General features: G+C 43.4%; 1 protein-coding gene across 1 annotated transcript in view; it reads left to right on the top strand.

Annotated features, from left to right (window-relative positions):
• Positions 1–599: 599 nt before the first annotated feature.
• Positions 600–21,943, top strand: part of cblb (Cbl proto-oncogene B, E3 ubiquitin protein ligase) — a 137,943-nt gene continuing 116,599 nt past the window's right edge. The window contains exon 1 of the mRNA XM_078409000.1: positions 600–1,181. Coding sequence (XP_078265126.1) covers positions 688–1,181 — 494 coding nt within the window. The 5' untranslated portion in view covers positions 600–687. The remainder of the gene's footprint in view (positions 1,182–21,943) is intronic.

The following is a 21,943-nucleotide window of genomic DNA, read 5'->3' as shown; positions in this document are numbered from 1 at the left end:
TGAATGGGATTAAATCCGTCCGTCCCCCTCCCCCAGGCCCGGCCCCAGCCCTCAGCCCCGGTCCCATTCACCTCCCCCCGTGTCCCATTCACCTCCCCCCGTGTCCCAGTCCCAGTCCCAAACGCAGCCCCCAGTCCTGGCCCCTCCCACAACAAACGCGCTCCCCCCGCAGGGCGGGGCGGGCCCTGGGCGTCCAGCCTGAGCCTGAGCATTGTCACTCACCGTGACGCGGACAAGCCCCGCCCTCCACAAGCCCCGCCCCTGCCGAGTTGCACCAATTGGAGGCCGGGTCTGCCTCGTGGGGCACTGATTGACCGTCCATGGCGCCACTCACCGTGACGCAGACACGCCCCGCCCTCCTCCAGTCCCGCCCCCTGCCCGGCTGCGCCAATCGGTGCCCGGGTCTACCCGCTGATTGCTCGGACGCGCCGTCAATCGCAGACGCGTCAGTGTTTACCGCTCGGCGGTCTCTGATTGGATGGGACGGGAGTGGGCGGGATTTGTGGGGCCGGGGTGGTGCCGATTGGCGGGCGGAGCCGTCAGTCAGATCGCCCCTCCCTCTGTGCCGCCCGTTAGTCCGTCGGCGCTCGAGCTGCCGATCGGCTCCGATCATCCGCCCGCCCGCGGCGCGGCCCTTTAAACCCCCGCACACGCAGTTCCTCCTCTCAGGACGCGGCGGCGCTGCACATGGTGGTGTTGTTGTTGCTGTTGCCGCGCCCCCGCACTCGTCCCAGCCCGGAGTTCGTGCCGAGGAAGCGCAAAGGTAACGGCGGCGAGGGGCCGAAGATGGCGGCGGCGCCCAGGAATCCTCGCAGCAACGTTAAGAAGGGTCGGATCCTCGGCATCATCGACGCCATCCAGGACGCGGTGGGGCCGCCGAAGCAGGCGGCCGACAAGCGCATGGTGGAGAAGACGTGGAAGCTGATGGACAAGGTGGTGCGGCTGTGCCAGAACTCCAAGCTGCAGCTGAAGAACAGCCCGCCGTACATCCTTGACATCCTGCCCGACACCTACCAGCACCTCCGCCTCGTCCTCTCCAAGTACGAGGACCGCATGCACGTCCTGAGCGAGAACGAGTACTTCAAGATCTACATCGACAGCCTGATGAAGAAGTCCAAGCGCGCCATCCGCCTCTTCAAGGAGGGCAAGGAGAGGATGTATGAGGAGCAGTCCCAGGATAGGTAAATTACATATTTCACCCGGGTGGCTGCCAGCTTCCTCCGGACAGTCAACCCCCTTTTTCCATCTCACCCCTTCCCCCTATAATCAATCTAAACAAATGTCCCGACCCGAAACATCACCCATCCACTTTCTCCAGGGATGCTGCCTGACCGGCCAAGTTACTCCAGTACTCTGTGGCCATTTGTGTATTAACCAGCATTTGTCTGCAGTTCTTTGTCTCCAACCTTCCCCCGCCCCTGTCCACAGCAGCCTCTGGTCTGACCTCGGCGCACACAGTGCTGGGGAAATGCGCGGACATAAGCAACTGCAGGTGTTGGGACCCTGAGCAAAACACAAAGTGCTAGAGGAACTCAGCAGGTCAGGCAGCATGTGTGGAGAACATGGATGGGTGATGTTTCAGGTCGGGACCCTAATTCAATCTGTCCATTCCCTCCGCAGATGCTGCTCAGACCCGCTGAGTTCCTTGTGTCTGTGTCTTGCTCAAGATCCCAGCATCTACAGTTCATTGTATCTGTTCTGAGCCACTGTTTCTCAGCGGCGAACAGATATTGCAGAGTAGTATAAGAAAATAACTGCAGATGCTGGTACAAATCGATTTATTCACAAAATGCTGGAGTAACTCAGCAGGTCAGGCAGCATCTCGGGAGAGAAGGAATGGGTGACGTTTCGGGTCGAGACCCTTCCTCAGACTGATGTTGCAGAGTGCTGACTGACGTCCATTGATTAATTTTTCATTGCTAACATTGCTCGATTAACAAGTTCTGATTTTGACTAAAGTTTGTGAAGTGTAGATATTCCGTGGACTCTTTCTCCCTTTTTAATTCTTAAAACTTATTGCATTAATATTATTCCGAGCGAGTTATTGGGATGCATTGCAGAAAACAGTGTGACCGTGATTAAAGTTCTTTTCAGTAAATAGAAATCTGTTCCAGGAATTAATTAAATTCCAGAACATTGTGAATGAAATTAGTCAGCTGAGCACGATATCAACATCTGGCAAACATTTTACTTCTTATCCATCAGTTTTGGAAACGGAATAAATGGGGGAAAAAATTGAGTGACTGCCGTATTTCCCGGTTATCAGCTGTAGTTGTAGATGTTGTAGCGTCACCGTTCTTAATCTTTGGCGTCAGAGCACGGCAAGAGTGGGTGTAGTTAGTTAGTGGTCCTTGTTGAAGCGCACTACTGCTGGTACAGAATCTCTTTAGCCCACTATTTTTTTTAAAGTCTTATGAAATGGCTCTTCCGGGAATGATTTTTATCATCGCTCCTGGGCTGTGTTGTCTGATAAATTGCGTCTGTAGTTTGATGACATCCAAACTTAAGTTAGACCAGATTTTTATTCTGTTCAATTCAATTAACAGATCGACTGCTTCGCTCGTGTGATTGGGTTTAGTAATTGCGTTTACATCGCTTCTCAAATAAAATCTGGTGGAAATATTGGGTGTTTATCTCAGGAACACGTTTGGGGAAAAATGCAGTGTTGACCACAGGTTTAACGATGTTTGAATAAACCATGGTCAAATGTTGCCTTATTCAACTGAGATAGTCAAAAGAATTAAACAATTGCATGACCTTTTTTGATGAGATGGGAATTCTTCCAGTGTCTTGCCTGTTAGTCAAGCAATACCACTGAAATACATTTAAACTTTCGCTCTGAATGTTTGCGTGATCGTTTGCACAAAGGACGGCTGCATTTGGCCAAAGATTACTTCAAAAGTCAAAGGCACTGTATTAATCTATTATTTGACTTTTAATCTGCAAATCCACGTTGTTAATTTGAGAAAGCCATTTTCAAAGCAGAATGCCATTGAAGTTGAAATAGTCCGCAAAGGTAAAATAACTGAAGATTCATGGCTATTTGAACCAAAGTTAAGCTTTACAAAATATGTAAACTGTAAGGGAAGAGTTTTGGGGGGAGGCAGGGAATTTGATGATGAATAAGGAGACTGGCTCGACCATGACACATTTTGTCATGGTCATTAAAGGAATCCCATATGAGTTCTATGTATGTGCTACGTATAAACTAGTTATTCCCAAATAAGGGAAAAGAAACAAGGCCAAGACATTTCCTGCCTTTATCTCGTACCTGGATGTCTCGCCACTCTGTTGGGAATAAAAGATAGGTACTGGAAATGGGAAATTAAACATTTTTATTGTGTGCAGAAAATTGCTTGAGAGGAAGAAATAGTACTGATAAAAAATTGTCAGGGAAAATAATGATAATTGTTGGAAAATTATCACTATAATTAACATAAGCATTGTAAATAAAAGAATTGTTAGCAATGATACATCACTTCTTATTTCCTCTTTGGATACTTGCTCAAAGATAGATTCGCATACAGGAAGGAGGAAATGCACAATGTAAGCAAACAATCTAAAATAAGCCTCTTCTCTGGTAGTCTTTGTTGTAGAATGTGGGATGGTGGGGGTTGGGCGAATGAAAGAACTAGCATGTTTTATCTTTGTATTTTCCGAAGAAAAGTTTGGTTTCAAACTTGTTGATAAGCCATGAAATTGCAAGTAGAATCATTAAAATAAAGCGAATGTAATGCATTCCAGATAGAGTCCACTTTTACCCGTAGTGTGGCCCCAAGAAAAGGATGTTATTACCAACCGGATGTAGTCATTATGAGCTGTACTGCTGATAGTCAGATGTGAATTGCCCAAAATAAATGCGTCCTCCTGAAGTTTGGATTGTTGGCTTTTGTCTTTCTCAAATGTTTAATGATGAATGCACCAGAAAGTTTTGTTTCCAGAAAATACTTGTGGAAATTGGTATCCAATCAGCTGTTGTTTTGGGACAGTGTGATTGTGCATTTTTAAGTGTTTATTTTCCTGCAGAATTTGAAGTTTTGAATAAAAGCAAAACACTAAATCTTGTGACCATTAAATGTTGTGGGATGCAAGATAACATTCTGCAATAGTTTTATTTTATCCCCATGATATGTGAACATTACCGGCAGTACCAACATTTTCATTTCCATCTTTAATTAGCCCAGAACTGAGGTGATTCTGGAGTCATTTATTGACCAGAGGTTATGATGCGGCAGGTTTTGCTGTTGAATTCCAGTAGCAGCGACCTGGGTTTGATCCATGTATCCAGCCACTGTCTTAGTTTAAAGAGAATGCATTGGAGTGCGTGGAATTTCCCCGGATGCCACATTTCAAACTCAGCGGGACAGGCAGCTTCTCTGGGGATAAGGAATGGGTGACATTTCGGGTTGAGACGCTTCTTCAGACTGGTTAGGGATAAGGGAAACGAGAGATATAGACGATGATGTGGAGAGATAAAGCACAATGAATTAAAGATATGCAAAAAAAGTAACGACGATAAAGGAAACAGGCCATTGTAAGCTGTTTGCAGGGTGAAAATGAGAAGCTAGTGCGACTTGGGTGAGGGAAGGATGGAGAGAGAGGGAACGCCGGGGCTACTTGAAGTGAGAGAACCTGCCGCATCATAACTTCTGGTTTCTGAAGTGAGAGAAATCAATATTCATACCACTGGGCTGTAAGCTGCCCAAGGGAAATATGAGATGTTGTTCCTCCAATTTGCGTTTAGCCTCACTCTGACAATGAAGGAGACCAAGGACAGAAAGGCCTGTGTAGGAATGGGAAGGGGAATTAAAGTGTCCAGCAACCGGGAGATCAGGTTGGTCCACGCAGGCTGAACGAAGGTGTTCTGCGAAACGATCGCCCAGCCTCCATTTGGTCTCGCCGATGTAAGAGTTCACATCTTGTACAACGGATATAGTAGATGAGGTTGGAGGAGGTGCAAGTGAACCTCTGCCTCACCTGAAAGGACTGTCTGGGTCTCTGGACAGAGTCGAGGGAGGAGGTCTATCGACAGGTGTTGCATCTCATGCGGTTGCAGGGGAATGTACCTAGGGAGGGAGTGGTTTGGGTGGGAAGGAATGAGTTAACCAGGGAGTTGCGGAGGGAACTGTCTCTGTGGAAGGCGGAAAGAGGTGGAAATGGGGCTAGTGGTGGGATCCCGTTGGAGGTGACGGAAATTTCAGAGGATTATGTGTTGTATGCGACGGCTGATGGGGTGGAAGGTAAGAACTAGGGGGACTAATCTCTTGCGACTAGGAGGAGGGGGAGAAAGGGTGGAGCTGCGGGGGTACCGAGGAGACACGAGTGAGGGCCTCATCTATGAAGGGAGAGGGGTTCCCTAAAGAATGAGGACATCTCGGATGTTCTGGTGTGGAACATCTCATCTTGGGCGCAGATGCGGCATAGACAGAGGAATTAGGGTTAGGGGAGAGAGTCTTTGCAGGAAGCAGATTGGGAAGAAGTGTAGTCGACTAGCTCTGCTAGGTGGAGTAGAGTGTCAGTAGAGGGAAATTGGATGGTTCTGTGGATGTGAGAGTAGCTTACTGAGAAGGAAATGGGAGGGGGGAGTGGGTTGGTGGTCAGGGAATGCTCGAAGAGCGGGCACAGGCTTGATGTGCCAAGTGGCACAAAGGGAGATGAGAAGGTGCAATTGGATAGGTATTTGTTGATTTCCTTTACCCAAGCTTCAGGGAATCAGATGGGTTTTACTAACCTGTGACTCGTGCTGTTTAATTCTATACTTTTATTTGATCATTTAAATTCAGATTCCATGGCTCCAAAAGTGGCATTCAACTTAATGTATCAGGTTTCATAGTCCAGAGTCGTACCTATTTGTTATAATGCCGTACAGCGTGGTAACAGGCCCACTTTGTAGATGCCAACCTAGTTGGCATACTCTGTTAGTCCCATTTTCCCACATTTGGTTCTCATCCCTCTAAACCCTTCCTATTGATATATATCGGTCCAAATGCCTTTTAGAAATCACAATTGTATCTGCTTCTGTAGTGGATAATTTACTGCAATAACCTAACCACTGTCAAGTCAAGTCAATTCAAGTCAAATTTATTTGTCACATACACATACACGATGTGTAGTGAAATGAAAGTGGCAATGCCTGCGGATTGTGCACAAAAAAGAATTACAGTTACAGCATATAAATAAAGTTAATAAGTTACTATAGTGTAGACAAAAATTTAGTCTCTGGGGTTATAAAAGTTGACAGTCCTGATGGCCTGTGGGAAGAAACTCAGTCTCATCCTCTCCGTTTTCACAGCGTGACAGCGTAGGCGTTTGCCTGATCGTAGCATCTAGAACAGTCCGTTACTGGGGTGGCAGGGGTCCCTCATGATCTTGCTTGCTCTGGATCTGCACCTCCTGATGTATAGGTCCTGCAGGGGGATGAGTGTAGTTCCCATGGTGCCTTCTGCCGAACGCACTACTCTCTGCAGGGCCATCCTGTCCTGGGCAGAGCTGTTCCCAAACCGGATGCTCTCTACAGCCCCAGAGTAGAAGCAATGAAGGATCCTCAGAGACACTCTGAATTTCCTCAGTTGTCTAAGGTGGTAAAGGCGCTGCTTTGCCTTACCCACCAGTGCGGCAATGTGCGTTGCCCATGTCAGATCCTCTGTGATGCGGACTCCCAAGTATTTAAAACTGCTCACCCTATCCACAGTAGACCCATTTATCTCCAGTGGCGTGTATGTCCTTGGATGTTTAGCCCTTCTGAAGTCCACAATCAGCTCCTTCGTTTTAGTGACATTCAAGAGGAGGCTATTGTCCTGACACCAGAGTGCCAGATCAGCCACCTCCTCCCGGTAGGCCTTCTCATCGTTGTTGGAGATCCGGCTCACCACCACAGTGTCATCAGCAAACTTGATGATGGAGTTTGAGCTGAACCTGGCCCCACAGTCATGTATGTACAGGGAGTACAGTAGGGGGCTAAGGACGCAGCCCTGGGGGGATCCTATGTTCAGGGTGAGGGAGCTAGATGTGTGTTCCCCCATCCTGACCACTTGGGGCCTGGCGGTGAGAAAGTCCAGGACCCAGGCACACAGAGGGGTGCTAAGCCCCAGTTCCAGCAGCTTCTCAACCAGTCTGCTGGGGACTATTGTGTTGAATGCTGAACTAAAGTCAATGAACAGCATCCTCACATAGCCCCCCTGGTTGTCCAGATGAGAGAGAGCGGTGTGTAGAACCTTGGAGACTGCATCATCCGTGGACCTGTTCGGACGGTATGCGAACTGTAGTGGGTCCATGTTGTGAGGAAGGAGGGCGCAGATGTGCTTCTTGACTAGCCTCTCAAAGCATTTCATGACAACCGAGGTGAGGGGCACCGGTCGGTAGTCATTTAAACACGCTGGAGAGGCATTCTTTGGCACCGGTACAATGATGAATCTTTTGAAGCATGCAGGGACCTCGGACTTGGCCAAGGAGAGGTTGAATATTGTGGTGAGCACTGGAGCAAGCTGAGTAGCACAAGACTTTAGCACTTGCCCAGATATACCATCAGGGCCTCCAGCTTTCCTCGTGTTCACACGCGTCAGAGCCCACCTCACCTCATGCTCGGACACCGAGAATGTGTGCACATCCCCGGCGGTAGATCCCCCTCCAGCCTCGCTAGCCAGCGCCCCTTCGGTGCTGTTTTTAGATGGCGAGCTGGTGGTGTTACCCGTCTCAAACCGTGCATAAAAAGAGTTCGGGTCATCAGCTAAGGAGGAGCCGGCACTTCCGGTTGAGGGGGTGCTGGACCTGTAGCTAGTTATTGTCCGTAGCCCCTGCCAAAGGCGCCTGGTGTCCTGCTGCTCCATCTGACTCCATCTTGTCCCGGTACCTCCTTTTTGCATCCTTCACTGCCTTCACTGTGTGATCATACTGCTGGATTGGAAGTGATTGGATAAGGATCTATTTGAGATTCTGCACACACTGAGCTAATTTCAGTCATTATGTGCAGAGGTCAGACTTTGACCTGCAGGGAAAGGAGTGGTTAGGAAGGGTCTTTGGCATGGCGGGGTGGTGAGATGGGTAAGCTGAAAAGTTGTGTCATTTAAGTTTGTGGAAGCAGGCATCATTCTGCTTTGCCTCTTTGAGATGGAGAACCAGACCTCCCAACCCTTCCGAATTTGGTGGAAAGTTTCCGCTTATTTCATTTCCGCCATTCTGATTTCGCCTCGCATTTTTCTGCAAAACACATGCCCCGCCGCTCACCGCTAGCCTCGCCTCGCCGCTCACCCCGCCGCTGGTATCGCCTCACCGCTCGCCCGGCCTCGCCCCATCGCTCGCCTCGCCTCACTGCTGGTCTCGTCACTGGCCCAGCCTCGCTGCGGAGCATGAGGCCAGTTGATGTTGAGAGGGGATGGGGGGGGGGGGGGGGGGGGGGGTGATGTAGGAAGGGAGGGGGAGAGTGGGGGAGGAGGGGTGGGGGAGTGGATAGAGGGGAGGGGTGGGGGGAGTAGGATTTGGGGGGACATGGACCGTTGTGATTTGCTGTTGAAGATCACTGGAGCAAGTATGTCTTCAATTAAATTAGGTATGTGTAGTTTTATAAATGAAACTCTTTCTTCATAACTTAGTCATACATTTAATGACCATTGTTCTTTTATTCAATACCAAGAGAATTGGGATGTGTAAGGAAAAAGCAAAATAGAAAAAACTAAACAAAACAATTTTTTCTTTGTTGTAAAAAGTATTTCTGTTCAATAACCTTTCTATAATAGTAGACTATACTCATGATAGACCTGGCATTCTACATGTAGTCCAAGAACGACAGACTTAGAAATAATAGTCGTTTTTCACACGTGAATGTAGTGCAACCCGTATGCGCATTTGGTGTGCATACTTTTTTTGCTGAAAAGTTGCATTACGCGCCATATTATGAATTTTGATGTAAAATTCTGAATTTTGGACATCAAAATTCTGAATTTGTAAAATCAAATGTTGGGAGGTCTGGAGAACAAACAAAATTCAAGTACCTATGCTGAATTGCTACTACAAAAACATCCCCACAATCCAGCCAAGCAAGCAATCCTCAACTCCAGAACTGTGTAAAGCAGCAAGTTTGCAAAAGGTCCAAAGTGAGTCTGGTGGGGTGTCACTGTCCCTGGGACTCTGGGTTGCAGCTTGTCCCAAAGGGCGATTATTGGGGAAAACAACCACTGCCATTTGCAGAAACGGTTAATGCGGTGCGTTTCAAAACGTGCAACATAGAGCAGCACAGGAACAGGCCCGTCAGCCCACAATGTCTGTGCTGAACATGATGCCAAGTTAACCTAATCTCCTCTGCCTATTCATGTGCTTATTTAAAATCCTCTTGAGCGCCATTATCGTATCTGCCTCCTCTACCACTCCTGGCAGTGTGTTCTAGTCCCCCACAACTCTCTGCATCAAAAGGAAAACTTGCGCTGCACATTTCCTTTTAAACTTTGCTCCCTTCAACTAAAAGTTACGCTCTCTTGTCTTTGACAGTTCCACTCTGAGAAAAAGACTGAATACCCTCCCTATGCCTTTCTTCATTTTATATATATGTCGGGTCTCCACCGTGTTACTGACGCTCCTGAGAAAATAATCTTGGTTGGACAATCTTCCCAAAGATGACCAGTTGGATATTGATTACTGTAAAAGTAAATTATTTGTTGAACTCTGCATTGGGGATCTTGTCCGTTTTACATTAAGTGGGGAAAGAATGTGGTAAATAAGAAGAACACCTTTTATAATTTGATGCACAATACAGGCTTTGAATCATTTTTATATGATTGGAATTAAGTTCATATCAAGTAACCTATTATCCTGATCAGTTTAGGAACTGAGATGCTTCTTTGTCTTTTGATGCTGAACCAGGAATTAAAATTGTCCAAAGACAGGCATGAAATGCTGGTGTAACTCAGCAGGTCAGGCAGCATCTCTAGAAAAAAGGAATAGGTGAAGTTTTGTGTCAAAAACTTTCTTTGGAGAAAAGGAATTGGTGGTTTCGATCCGAAACGTCATCTATTCTTTTTCTCTGGAGATGCTGCCAGACGTGCTGAGTTGCTCCGGCATTTTGTGTGTATCTTTGGTGTAAACCAGCATCTGCAGTTCCTTCCTACACATTAAAATTGCCCAAGTGATCTGCTCTTTGTGATTTGAGCTTGTCCATTTAAGAAATATTGTATTGTTTTATGCAAATACATTTTGCATTCTGCAAGAATTTGTAGCAGAGAATCGGGCTGTTGTTCCTCGTCCACATGAGCCATCTCCCATTCTGTTTGGAATTGTTGGCATAATTTCAAAACTTACAGCTGATATAAAACTTGCATATGACTCCATATGAAGTTGTTCCTGTTCCCCAGACTCGACCTAGCTCCAAAACAGTAGAGAGGAACAAGGTAGGTAGTTAGCATATTGTTAAAAGTAATTAACTCTCTTGCTTGTGATTTGATTTATTTTAGATCTGGTGTCCAAGGTATTTGAAAACTTGTGTTTGCCAGATGTCAGCGTTGTTTGGTGTGGTTTCGCCAGCTGTCAAATGCTTGTTCTAACTCCCCACCCTTCAACACTAAAGGGTTACCACCATTAAGGATACGCTATATCTCTAAACTAAACGAAGGCTCTAGCCTTCGTTTAGTTTAGAGATATAGCGTGGAAACAGACCCTTCAGCCCACCAATTCCTCACTGACCAGCGATAACCCACACTAGTTTTTTCTTACACATTAGGGCTAATTTACAGAAGCCAATTAACCCAATTATTCCCAATCTCGTTGTACCCCTGTACAATGACAATAAAGATTTATTGTATTGTATTGTAACCTACAAACGTGCATGTCTCGGATGTTGGAGGAAACTGAAGTACCCGGAGAAAACCCACGGTCAGGGAGAATGTTCAAACTCAGTACTTGGTCAGGATTGAACCTGGATCTCTGGGACTGTTGGGCAGATTTAAGCTCTCTTATATAATGAATGATTTGGATTGGGAAAGAACTGGTTGAAAGTGTGGTGCAAACAGACTCTATAGCCTTCAAAAGGAAACTGAGTAAATAGCGAGAGAGAAAAGTGTAGCGAAGGTGCTAAAAGCTGAATCTAACAGAGCCAGTGGGATAAGTGCCCCTTTATGCTGATATTCTGTGGTTCCAGCTACTTCATCTCTTTCTATCAGCAAATCTTTGGTCTTTGTTTTTTTTTCCCCTTTGATATAAATATTTAGCTTTACCACTACATATGATTTGAGAATTTCAAATTTTCACCACAATATGTGAAGAATGTTAAAAAAAATATGCTGATTAAATTTATGGAAGTGAGCTTTAGGCAGAAAATCTCTGGTACATCTGTTTTGTTGATCTCCTTTATTCCCTTTCCTAGACTATTCCTCCCTAACCTGCTAATTCTTTTCTGAAGCTGTACCTTTCCAATTCTGGTGTCTCCCTGTAATCCCTCCTGCCACTTTCTGTGGTGTTTTAACATCCTTTCTATAATCTGGAGAACTGAGCAGGGCATATCACGGTGTTGGAACTAAAGTTTTTAGTAATTGTAACACAAGTTCTCTGTTTTTGTATTCCCCATCTCAAGCAAGGACCCAAGTGTTTTGTTTGCACAGTTTGTGGTCTTGCTATGTCATGCTGCTATTTTGCTTGATCCAGTGGTTACTGCCTCGGCAGGGCGGCTCTGACATCAACACTGTAAAAACAGTGGTCCTTTCACTTCTTGCTAAATTTTAATCTCTGAGGAAAATGTCTAATCTGTTTCAATTCTTGTGGTTGTAGATGAAAAAACATTTTCCTGAAGTACCATAATTCAGCACTGAAGTCTGTAGCCGTCAGTCTAGAATATGAATGTTTTCAACAGATGGAGTTAATGATAAATATATTTTAATTTATCTTAAGAAAAAGAGCATAAAGTTTTCTTTGGGAAATTAAATATGTTTTATTGAATTTTATGCTGGTTAAAAAATAATGATTTGGAAGTTGCTGCACCTTTCTTTTGATGTGGAGTTTTAAAATCTACCAGTTTGGTTATTGGTATAATTGCTACAGTCATTTGCATGTGTGGGTAGCATTACTACTGAAATATTCCCTTTGTGTGACATTTTCTGTTTATAGGCATTTGTTATATTTTTAATATCATATGTTCTACCAAAGTGTACAGGAAGACCTTTTTTATAAAAACATACTCACCTATCTATATTCTCCAGTGATAATCCAGCATGATTTTGCTACATTATAATTTATGCAGAGTTGAAGTGGTCTTGGTGTTCCTGTCTAAACACTCCCAGGAATGTATCCCACACTTCTACAATGTGCAGAGTTCCTGCCCCGCAGCGCCAGAGAACTGGGTTCAATCCTGACCTCAGGTGCAGTCTGTGGAGTTTGCACATTCTCCCTGTGACCGCATGGGTTTTCTCCGGGCGCACCAGTTTCCTCCAATATCCCAAAGATGTGCGGGTTTGTAGGTTAATTGGCCCTCTGTAAATTGTCCTTTGTGTGTAGGGAATGCATAAGAGAGTGGGATTACATAGAACTAGTGTGCAGGGATGATTGATAGTCTACATTGACTCGGTGGGTGAAGGGCCTGTTTGCACACTGCATATCTGAAAGAACTAAAAGAGCCCTTTCCTAGGCTGGCGCTGTGGGGCAGAGAAGGGCCCACAGCTCGAAGTGGGTCACGATTTGTGAGAGTTGGTAAACGGGGCGAGTACGGCTCGTGTTTTTACTGCCCTCTTTCCTCCTGTTGGTTACCTCTTTATTGCCTGCCTTTGAACCCATCACAGGCCTTTTGTTTTGTCACTGTTTTTTTCTGCATCTTGAAACTTGTTTTATCTCTAACTTCTCTGATTCTGATGAAAGGTCACCATCTTGAAACATTTTAATTCTATTTATCTGTCCACAAATCTTTTTTTTCAATTATTTTTTAAATGTTACCGGTGTTGATTTGCACGCGTGAATGGAATGTGTTTGTGTGTACCTGTTTTCCCTCCCCCTGGTTGGTTGGGATATGTGCTAGTCAGATGGGTTTGCTACACTCCAAATACTGTTGGTTAATGTGCTATTTTTAATTCTGTAGCCGCTGGTTCAATGATTAATTCCTGTGTGTTTGTGGAATCTCAGCACACATGTTTAATTGGCGATTGAAAGCATATATTAAGCCGCAATTACTTTGATTTTTCTTTTGTTTTGTTGAGCAGATATTTGATGGTGATCAATGCATGGTTCAAAAGTTAAATACATATTTAGATTGAACTCCTTGGGTGCCCCAGAAGTATCACTGGATGTGACCATCAGACAGCTGGTATAACGCCGGCCAGTCCGTTAGTGTATCTCCGTCCAGTTCCTGCTGCCAGTGTTCCCATCACTGGTGCTCCCATCAGCCAGTGCCGTGATCAGCCAGTGCCGTACTGTCGGCCAGTGCAAGACGCCAGCCAGTGCTCCGCATATTAGCACCTCCCAGCCCTCTTCATATTCTGCTATTTTCTGCCTTGCGAATTCTGCATACCTGTTCTTCATAAATGTATATATCAGTTGCATGTCATTTTTGCAGCAAATTTCTTGCAGGTTACTGATAACAGAGTTTGAGATGAAAATGTAGCTTTAAATGTCAGTGGCTTCACTTGTTCTTTCTCATTGCAATTGCAGTCTGACATGTATTTAAAAATAGAATGGTTGTGGCATGTAGCAAATGTGAGATGTTTGATGCTGTCGTATGCGGGGAGAAAAGTTAATACCAATTTATCCATTGCTTATCTTGGTTTAGTTTGACTACTTCAGTTGCTTACTGATTTAGAAGCCATAATAATATGAAGTATGGAGGAGAGAGCTAATGATTTAATGGCATTATAATCACTGATCTAACAACAGAATTCTCATTGATATCAATTGACACTTTATTGCAAGTTAATCAATCTGTTGCAGTTTTATGTACCGTTTCAATTTTTGCATGAGTTCAAATGGAAGAAAATAAACAGACTGAGTTGCACAAAGACAGCCAGGAAAACGTGTTGATATAAATGATATCAAGTAGTAAATGGAGGCCATTGAAAATTAAACTTTGCTTTTCCCAGCAGAAGAAGATTTTTTTTTGAGTTTGCTGAGATCCAATGTTCTTTTTGTTGGTTGGTTAGTTTCTCATTTATTATCTCCCATGCCATTACAATATATCACTGTTTCAGCTTGGCTCATTCAGTATAGTGGTAAACACTGAAATCTTCTGATTCTAGAAAGCATATTGTGGGTTGTCCTATTTTCAGTGAGCTTTGATAACTGTTTGGAATGGTAGCAATATTGCACTGTTTCAAGAACTACACGATGAAAGTTCTGAAGTTGGTTTCCATCTGTACCTGCATTGTTACTTGAAGAAACCTAAAGTACCATACTGTATGTGGAGATTAATATTTTTCTGTAAAATTCTCTAATCAGGCTAAGTTATGTCATGGACTGTAACTTAAGGAAGTAATGCCATTTCTATCTGTAAAAGTTTGTTTCTCTAGTATACTCTGTACAATTTGTACTGTTTTAAAAAATGAAACCTCCAAGGTACTATTTCTCAAGTTTAGTTTATTGTACAGTGAAAAGCTTTTGTTACGTGCTACCCAGTCAGCGGAAAGACAATACATGATTAGGATTGAGCCAATTACAGTGTATAGATTAGATACATGATAAGCAAATCAATAGGAATGGAGATTCAGAGTGTGGTTTCTCCGATGCTGAACTGGCTCAAAAATGTGGATCTTGTATTGGAGTAAATATTGCTGCATCAGAAGGCAACTACAGAGAGGGGTGGACACTGCCCCGATCTATCACAGGTACTGACCTCGCCACCGTCGATTGGATCTACAGGAATCTCTGCCTCAAAGACAGCCAATATCATCAATGACCCACACCAACCAGGCCACATTCTCAACCTACTGCTACCATTGGCGGCACGGTGGCGCAGCGGTAGAGTTGCTGCCTTACAGCGAATGCAGCGCCGGAGATTCAGGTTCGATCCTGACTGGGCGCCGTCTGTACGGAGTTTGTACGTTCTCCCCGTGACCTGCGTGGGTTTTCTCCGAGATCTTCGGTTTCTTCCCACACTCCAAAGACGTACAGGTTAATTGACTGGGTAAATGTAAAAATTGTCCCTAGTGTGTGTAGGATAGTGTTAATGTGCGGGGATCGCTGGGCGGCGCGGACTCGGTGGGTCGAAGGGCCTGTTTCCACGCTGTATCTCTAAATCTAAAAAATTGGGAAAAAGGTACAGGATAACCATGACTGCCAGTTCAAGAATGATATGATAGAATTTTATTTACCCCAGGAGCAAGATTGATCTGCCAACAGTCTTAAAACACAAAATACATGAAACATTAAGTTAAAGTGACGTGGAAAGGATTTGACAGAAGGGGGAGGAGTTGTACAGTTTGATAGCCACAGGGAAGAAGGATCTCCTGTGGCATTCTGTACTGCATCTTGGTGGAACCAGTCTGTTGCTGAAGGTACTCCTCAGGTTGGCCAGTATGTCATGGAGGGGGTGAGCTGTATTGTCCAAGATGCTCTGTAGTTTGAGGAGCATCCTCCCCTCTAAGACAACCTCCCATGAATCCAACTCTGCCCCCAGGACGGAGCCAGCCTTCCTGATGAGTTTATTAATCTTATTGACATCTGCGGCTTTCACCCTGCTGCCCCTGCACACGACAGCGAAGAAGATGGCACTGGCTACCACCGATTGGTAGAACATCTGCAGCATCTTACTGCAGACATTGAAGGAGCGGAGCCTTCTCAAAAAATACAGTCAACTCATTCCCTTCTTGTACAGGGCCTTGGCGTTCCTGGACACCACCTTCCCAGCAACCAGCATGCTTTTGAATACTGCACAACATTAATCTCAACAATTATGATTTTCTGTAGAGACACGAAACTGCAGATGCTGGAATTCTGAGTATAAAACGCAGTGCTGAAGTAATTGGGTCAGCCAGCATCTGTGGAGGGAATGGATAGATGCGTTTTAGATTGCGCTCCTTCTTTGGGACTCTGTTTTTGGTTGCATGACAGATTTTTGTTTTTGCACCATTGTTACTTGGCATTATGGTATTGATTTATTATATTGTATATTTATTTGTGTGTTTGCGTTTTATGGGGCTGTAAAACTGCAACAAGTAGGAATTTCATTGCCGATACAATTAAACACTTGACTTTTGCCTCCATGGATTCTTATAACATTCTCAACACCCTGAAAGTTTTGATGATCAATGGCAGTGGCTGCTGCTTTTTCTCTTATCCCTGATCATGCAGAGTTAGATAATTGTACCGGAATGAAAGAGGCCTTCAGGCCCATTGTACTCTTGATTGCTGAAAAATTACTTTTCAATCTATTCTTTTAGTCCTAACTGTTGTAAATTGCAGCAACTCGGCTGCCCTCCCAGGTTATGTCTAAATGTGAGGAGCCTTTCTGGCTTGACAGACTCCATGTGAACTTTCACTTTTCTCCTCTCAAATCACTTCTCATTCTTTTACTTTGTGTCTGTGTACAGAAATGGGTTCTTCCTTTGACCTCTTTCTGGACATGTATTGTTTATGTAGTTCAATTAAATCTTCCCCAGTGGCCTTCTCTGTTCCAAAATAAAAAAAACATCTTTCCAAATGTCTCCATCCCTGACAGCTCCCTCTGAATCAGAAGCAATGCCTCTGAACCCTTTCCAAAGCTACCCCATCATTCACATGTGGAAACCACAGAAAATTTAAAGTTCATGTTTAAGTTACCCAGTTAGGCAGCTCTGATCTAATTTGTTTTAATGTTTTTTTAAATTATAAGCTCCTTGCTCGAAGGGCCAAATGGCCTTCTCCTGCACCTATTTTCTATATTTAATGACTGTCAGAAAAGGGAAATTGTGCATTCTTGGTCTCCCAGTGTCTTTACATTTCTCTTTTGCATTTCTTGGCCTTGTTTGCTTGCCCTTGCCTTGCTTGCCTCTCCAAGTCTATTGTCTCTTATTTACCCAGAATGAATTCATTGTTGCTATTCTAAAGGCCCATTTAATAATTATTTGTAAAATAGTGTGCTTTTTCTCACTATGAGCAGTTCAATCGACTTTCTTAGTGTCTGCAAACTTCTTAACCATGGCTTCCACATTGAGGTCCGTCATTTATTTATTCATACCTTGCAATTCAAGGCATCACTCACTCATTGAACTCTGTACATCCCACCACAAACAGTCTTCCTGTAAGCTATTAATTGTTGTTTCAGTGGGAAGAAGCAATCTTGGATCCCACAATTAACTACTTTGCACTGTTATGCTCTGGATATTGAGTATTGTTGATAATTTATTGTCACTATATAAATGGGTTGTAAAGGTGCAGCAAGTAAGAATTACATTGTTCTTTTCCCAGTGCATATGATAGTTAAGTACTCCCGACTTCTAATTGAGCCATTAATGTCACGGTACAGACGGTAAATAGAATGTAACTGTTCCCATTGCCACAAGATTCAAGAAGCAAAAGATGTTTGGCATAAAACCCAAGTGACCAGGGAGTGGCTGCTCTCTGGCATTCGTTGCCAGTGGGAGGGCAGTGAAGGCAGATTTAACCATTGTGATCAGGCTCCATGCAAGAGCAATCCAGCTAATCCCTCTTCCCTCCCCCCCAAAAAATATGTTTTCCTTGTTTTTATACAGTGACATTTGAGATTATGGGCAAGATCAATTCTATTGTTCCACTAATTTTCCAAGAAGGTGGTAGGGAGCTGCCTCAAGTTCATCTGTTAGTGGACTCACTGCATTGTGGAATTAGGAAGGGAGTGAATATTTAAGGGAATATTTAAGTTTGAACTCAGTTGCCCTGATTGTGCAAAGTCTCACTGATCTGGTTTACATGGCTTTGTAAAGATTTGTTGCCTCCTTGCATGCACAGTCACAGGTGCTTTGACAAATAGATCGTACCGTTTGAGGATCACTCAATCCTATTATGAAGGTGTGAGTAGGAGGAAATTAGGTCTTTATGTTTTACGCAGGTCTCTTCCTTTTAAATTTCTGCCATGAAGTTTTGTTTTGTTCAGTAAAAAAATAAAATTGTTTCAATGCATTTCAGTTTCAAAAATTGGAGATTGCTTTATGAGCACCCTTGTACCGAAATTTTGTATAAGAAGACTGCTTTTTTCAATTCCTTGAGTGGTGGTGTAACTAATTTTCCCTGCACAATTCTACAAAGCTAATAATACAACTTGATGTTATTTCACAGACATTACATGGTAAGGCTTTCTTCCTTGAAGATGGCAACAGATGGACTTTAGGCGATAATGTGCCGTGCCATGGTGTTCATTATTGCAGCAATTTCCAATCATCAGTGACGATATAAACAAGCAGGTGGCATTAAAGGATGCACATCCAGTCAATGCAATTCAATTGGATGCAGCTGACATTACCGTGATTGCAGCTCGGTTTAGTTTGAATATTATCTCAATGCAGGATAACTAGTTGCTGCAGGGTAAAAGTCCTTTACTTTTTAAAAACTAAATAAGCATTGGTGAAGAACTCAATTGCATGCACGCAATGGTTATGGCAGTAAGTGCGAGCCCATGTTTAGGATGGGGGGGGTTTGTACCGCGATTCTCTAACGCAAAACTGCATTGAAGGCACATCTATCAACAAAGTGAGTTGGAAAAAACAATTTTTTTATTCATTGATATTTGTTACCCACATAAATTCTATTGCCTATCACAGATTTTTGAATAGCGATTTATAAATTCTGCAAGGATGAATTTCTATAACTCACTTGGCTGTAATGTGGGAATTGTAGTGCAAGGGCTGCAGGTGCATTAGGATAAAGTTGTGGCTGATAGTTGATCGAAAGGATTTACGATGTTTATGTCTGATGACTTTGAAATATGTGTTTAAATCTCTGGATGGGTTTGGAGAAGTCTGGTGAAATTTGAGTTTTTCTGCATGACCTTTACGTTTAATCTCATTGGCTGCATTAATGTTTGTTATTTGTATTGGATTTAAAACTTTGCCAAAGACACAGTAGTGAATTAGGACAAGATTTTACTTACCAGATTGATAATTATATAGGCAAATAACACTTTGTCAGCGCTTTACAAACATAAACATAAATTATTCAAATTTGTATTTTGAGGCTTATATTTTTGGTAGTTGGTGAGGAATGCCATGTGACTGCTTTAGTTCTAAGGTGGGCTGAGAAAATGGGTAGCTCACCAATTCTTGTAGCTCCACCAGGGACAGTGCCTCTGAGGTGGTTTTGCATTTCTGTCCTTGACATCAGCAGTGTGTTGAATGCTGGGGCGCTATCTTGCTGTTATGAAGTGGTCTTCCTCCTCCTCCTCCCACTCTTTTCACTTCCTTTGGCAAGTGCTCTGCCCTGTTAGTAGGTCATTTATGCAGAAAAGTGCAGGCTTTGCTAATCACGAGACAGTGTCCCTCTGACTGAAGAGAATGGTACCTCATCTTCCACATGCCTCAGCTGTTCTCCAACACCAAATGCAATAGCTTAGGCAGTATTGCTCTGTTTGAGACTCTGGAGAACTTATTGGCGTGAGGAGCAGTATAGAATAGCAAAACATTTTTCAGAGTTTCTATCAAGCAGATAATTCTTCATCTCAAAGTTTGGAATAATATGGAATAAAAAGTTGTACCAGTTGCCTGAATGTTAACCAATGTGGTCTTGTTGTCAGTTACTAGCGGGAATTGCATAGTGGTTGCAGTCTGAGGTCGTTTTATATTTGAGAAGTTAGCTGCTATCAAATGAATGTGCACTTCTGCACTTTTTTTCTCTTCTGATGTGCTTGGAATCTTCTAAATGCAAGTGTCAGGTCAAAGGCAAAGGATCTAGAGGCAAGGAAGTGACTCTCACTTCTACAGGGAAAACAGTACAGGTCTGGGTTTGAATCTGCAAGTCTTTACACAGGAAGTTGCATGTTGCTTTGGTGAACTCAAACCCACACATACACTGCTCTTGAAGATTGGGTATGAGCTTAATGAAACTAGAAAAAAGCTGGGATCAGTTTGCAGGTCAGACGGCATTTGTAGAAGGACGAATAGGGAAGTTATGTTCAGTGTCTGACCGTGCATGATTTTTGAGTTAGAGAGATGATATAAATGATCAACAGACTTTTATTTCAATACAAAAGTAGAGAGGCTATGCTTCAGTTGTATATAGCAGTGGTACAACCATATCTAGAATATTATGCACAGTAATACTCTCCTGATTTAAGGGAGAATGTAAATGGGTTGTAAATATTTGGAAGTTTACTCGACTAGCTTGAATGGGCAAGTGGCCTTGTAGCCAAAGCTTGGACAGACTAGGGTGTATCTGCTGAAGCTTGGGTGGTAGGGGATTTGATCGAAACAACATACAAGATCCTGAAGGTTCTTGATATTTCCTCTTCTAAACCTTGAGTTAGGTACTCACTGGAGTGAGGGGTCATCTATTTAAGACCATCGATGAGACACAATCTTTTTTGAATGTCTTTGAAACTCTTTCTCAAAGGGTGGTTTTAATATGTCTAGATGACTGTGTGGCACTGTAAATTTACTGTACTAGGTGTACGAGGCGAAATAAAATAATATCCTGTCAATCCACTCCTCAATATTTTACTCGTACAATATAGTTCGCCAAGTAATGTAACTGATGTGAGGAGTTGACATTTAAATATGATCTTGAATTCATGACTAATTCATCAAATCGTACAAATTTGTGACTGGACGGGTGACCATTCAATCCTTGCGACCAAGATTGGATTTTGTGTTAATCCCGCTTCACAATCCTTGGTTCATAGCACTGCAGATATGGGTCTTCTAATCTTCATCCAAATATGTTTTAAATGTGGTGAGAGAGTCCACCTTCATGCTTTCAGATGCATGAGTTCCATGCCAACCCACTCTATAAGGGATTTTTTTCCTCAATTCATACCTAATCCTCTCACCAGTAAAGGTATGTTTCCCATTACACTTTTTTCTTTGTGAAATTGAGTTGTTGTAATTTGACATACCTCCATTACATTTCCTCTCTGTTCTCATTAACTTGTGCCATTCTCGTTTACCCGTGCCCTGTTACTTGCTAATGTATTGAATTGCTCAAAATGACAATGCAAGAGTTGGAGGTAGGGGTAAACATTTGATTCCATATGCCTTACAATTCAATAAAATCATAGTAGATTACTTTTCCTCAATGATGCTCACCTGCACTAACCCTATGACACTATTCTCTCAATCTAAAAATCTGATTTCTTTATTGAATTTACTCCATGACTAAGCGTCCACAAGCCATTTGAGGAAGCAATTGTAAAGATTCCTCATTCCTTGGATGAAGAAAGGTCTCCTTGTCCATGCCCTGATTTCTTGGCACCCCATCGGGGGAAAATTAACTTGTCCACCTTTCAAGCCCCATAGGACTTTTGTTTCTATGAGATCACCTCTCATTCTTGTACACGCTTGACAGTTTAGGGGCATTCTGTTTAAGCCTCAAACAATCTGGTGAACATTCAGTACACTTCCTCAATTATAAATGTATCTTTCCTTAGTGAGGGAGGCCGCATGTGTACACAATATTCCAGATGTGGTCACAGCAGATGCTTATACAATTTGAACACGTTGTCTCATCTCGAAATAAAGGTCATCATAAAAGTATCCATGAATGTTGACCGTAAGTGATTTGTGTAGAAAGATACCCAGAGGCCCTCTGAATAGTGTCATCTTTCGTTCTGTCACGTTTCAAAACGTTCTGTCTTTCTGTAAATAACCACACTTGTGTAACCTTGTTTTCCATCTGCCATGTCCTTGCCCATTCACTTAGTTTGACAGTGCACACTATCATCAGTAAACTTGGATATATTACTCTTTGATCCCCTCATCCAAATTGATGATGTAGATTGTGAATAGCAGGGGCGATATTGATCTCTAACACCCCATGGGTCACCGCCTCACAACTCTAAAATAACCAAATTATTCTAACTCTGTTTTCTGTTTGTAAACTAATTCTC

The sequence above is a fragment of the Rhinoraja longicauda genome, chromosome 12 (genome assembly GCF_053455715.1).
Source record: "Rhinoraja longicauda isolate Sanriku21f chromosome 12, sRhiLon1.1, whole genome shotgun sequence".
NCBI classification, from domain to species: domain Eukaryota; kingdom Metazoa; phylum Chordata; class Chondrichthyes; order Rajiformes; family Arhynchobatidae; genus Rhinoraja; species Rhinoraja longicauda.
Note: the sequence above shows the minus strand (reverse complement) of the source record. Positions and strands in the feature narration are given on the sequence as shown.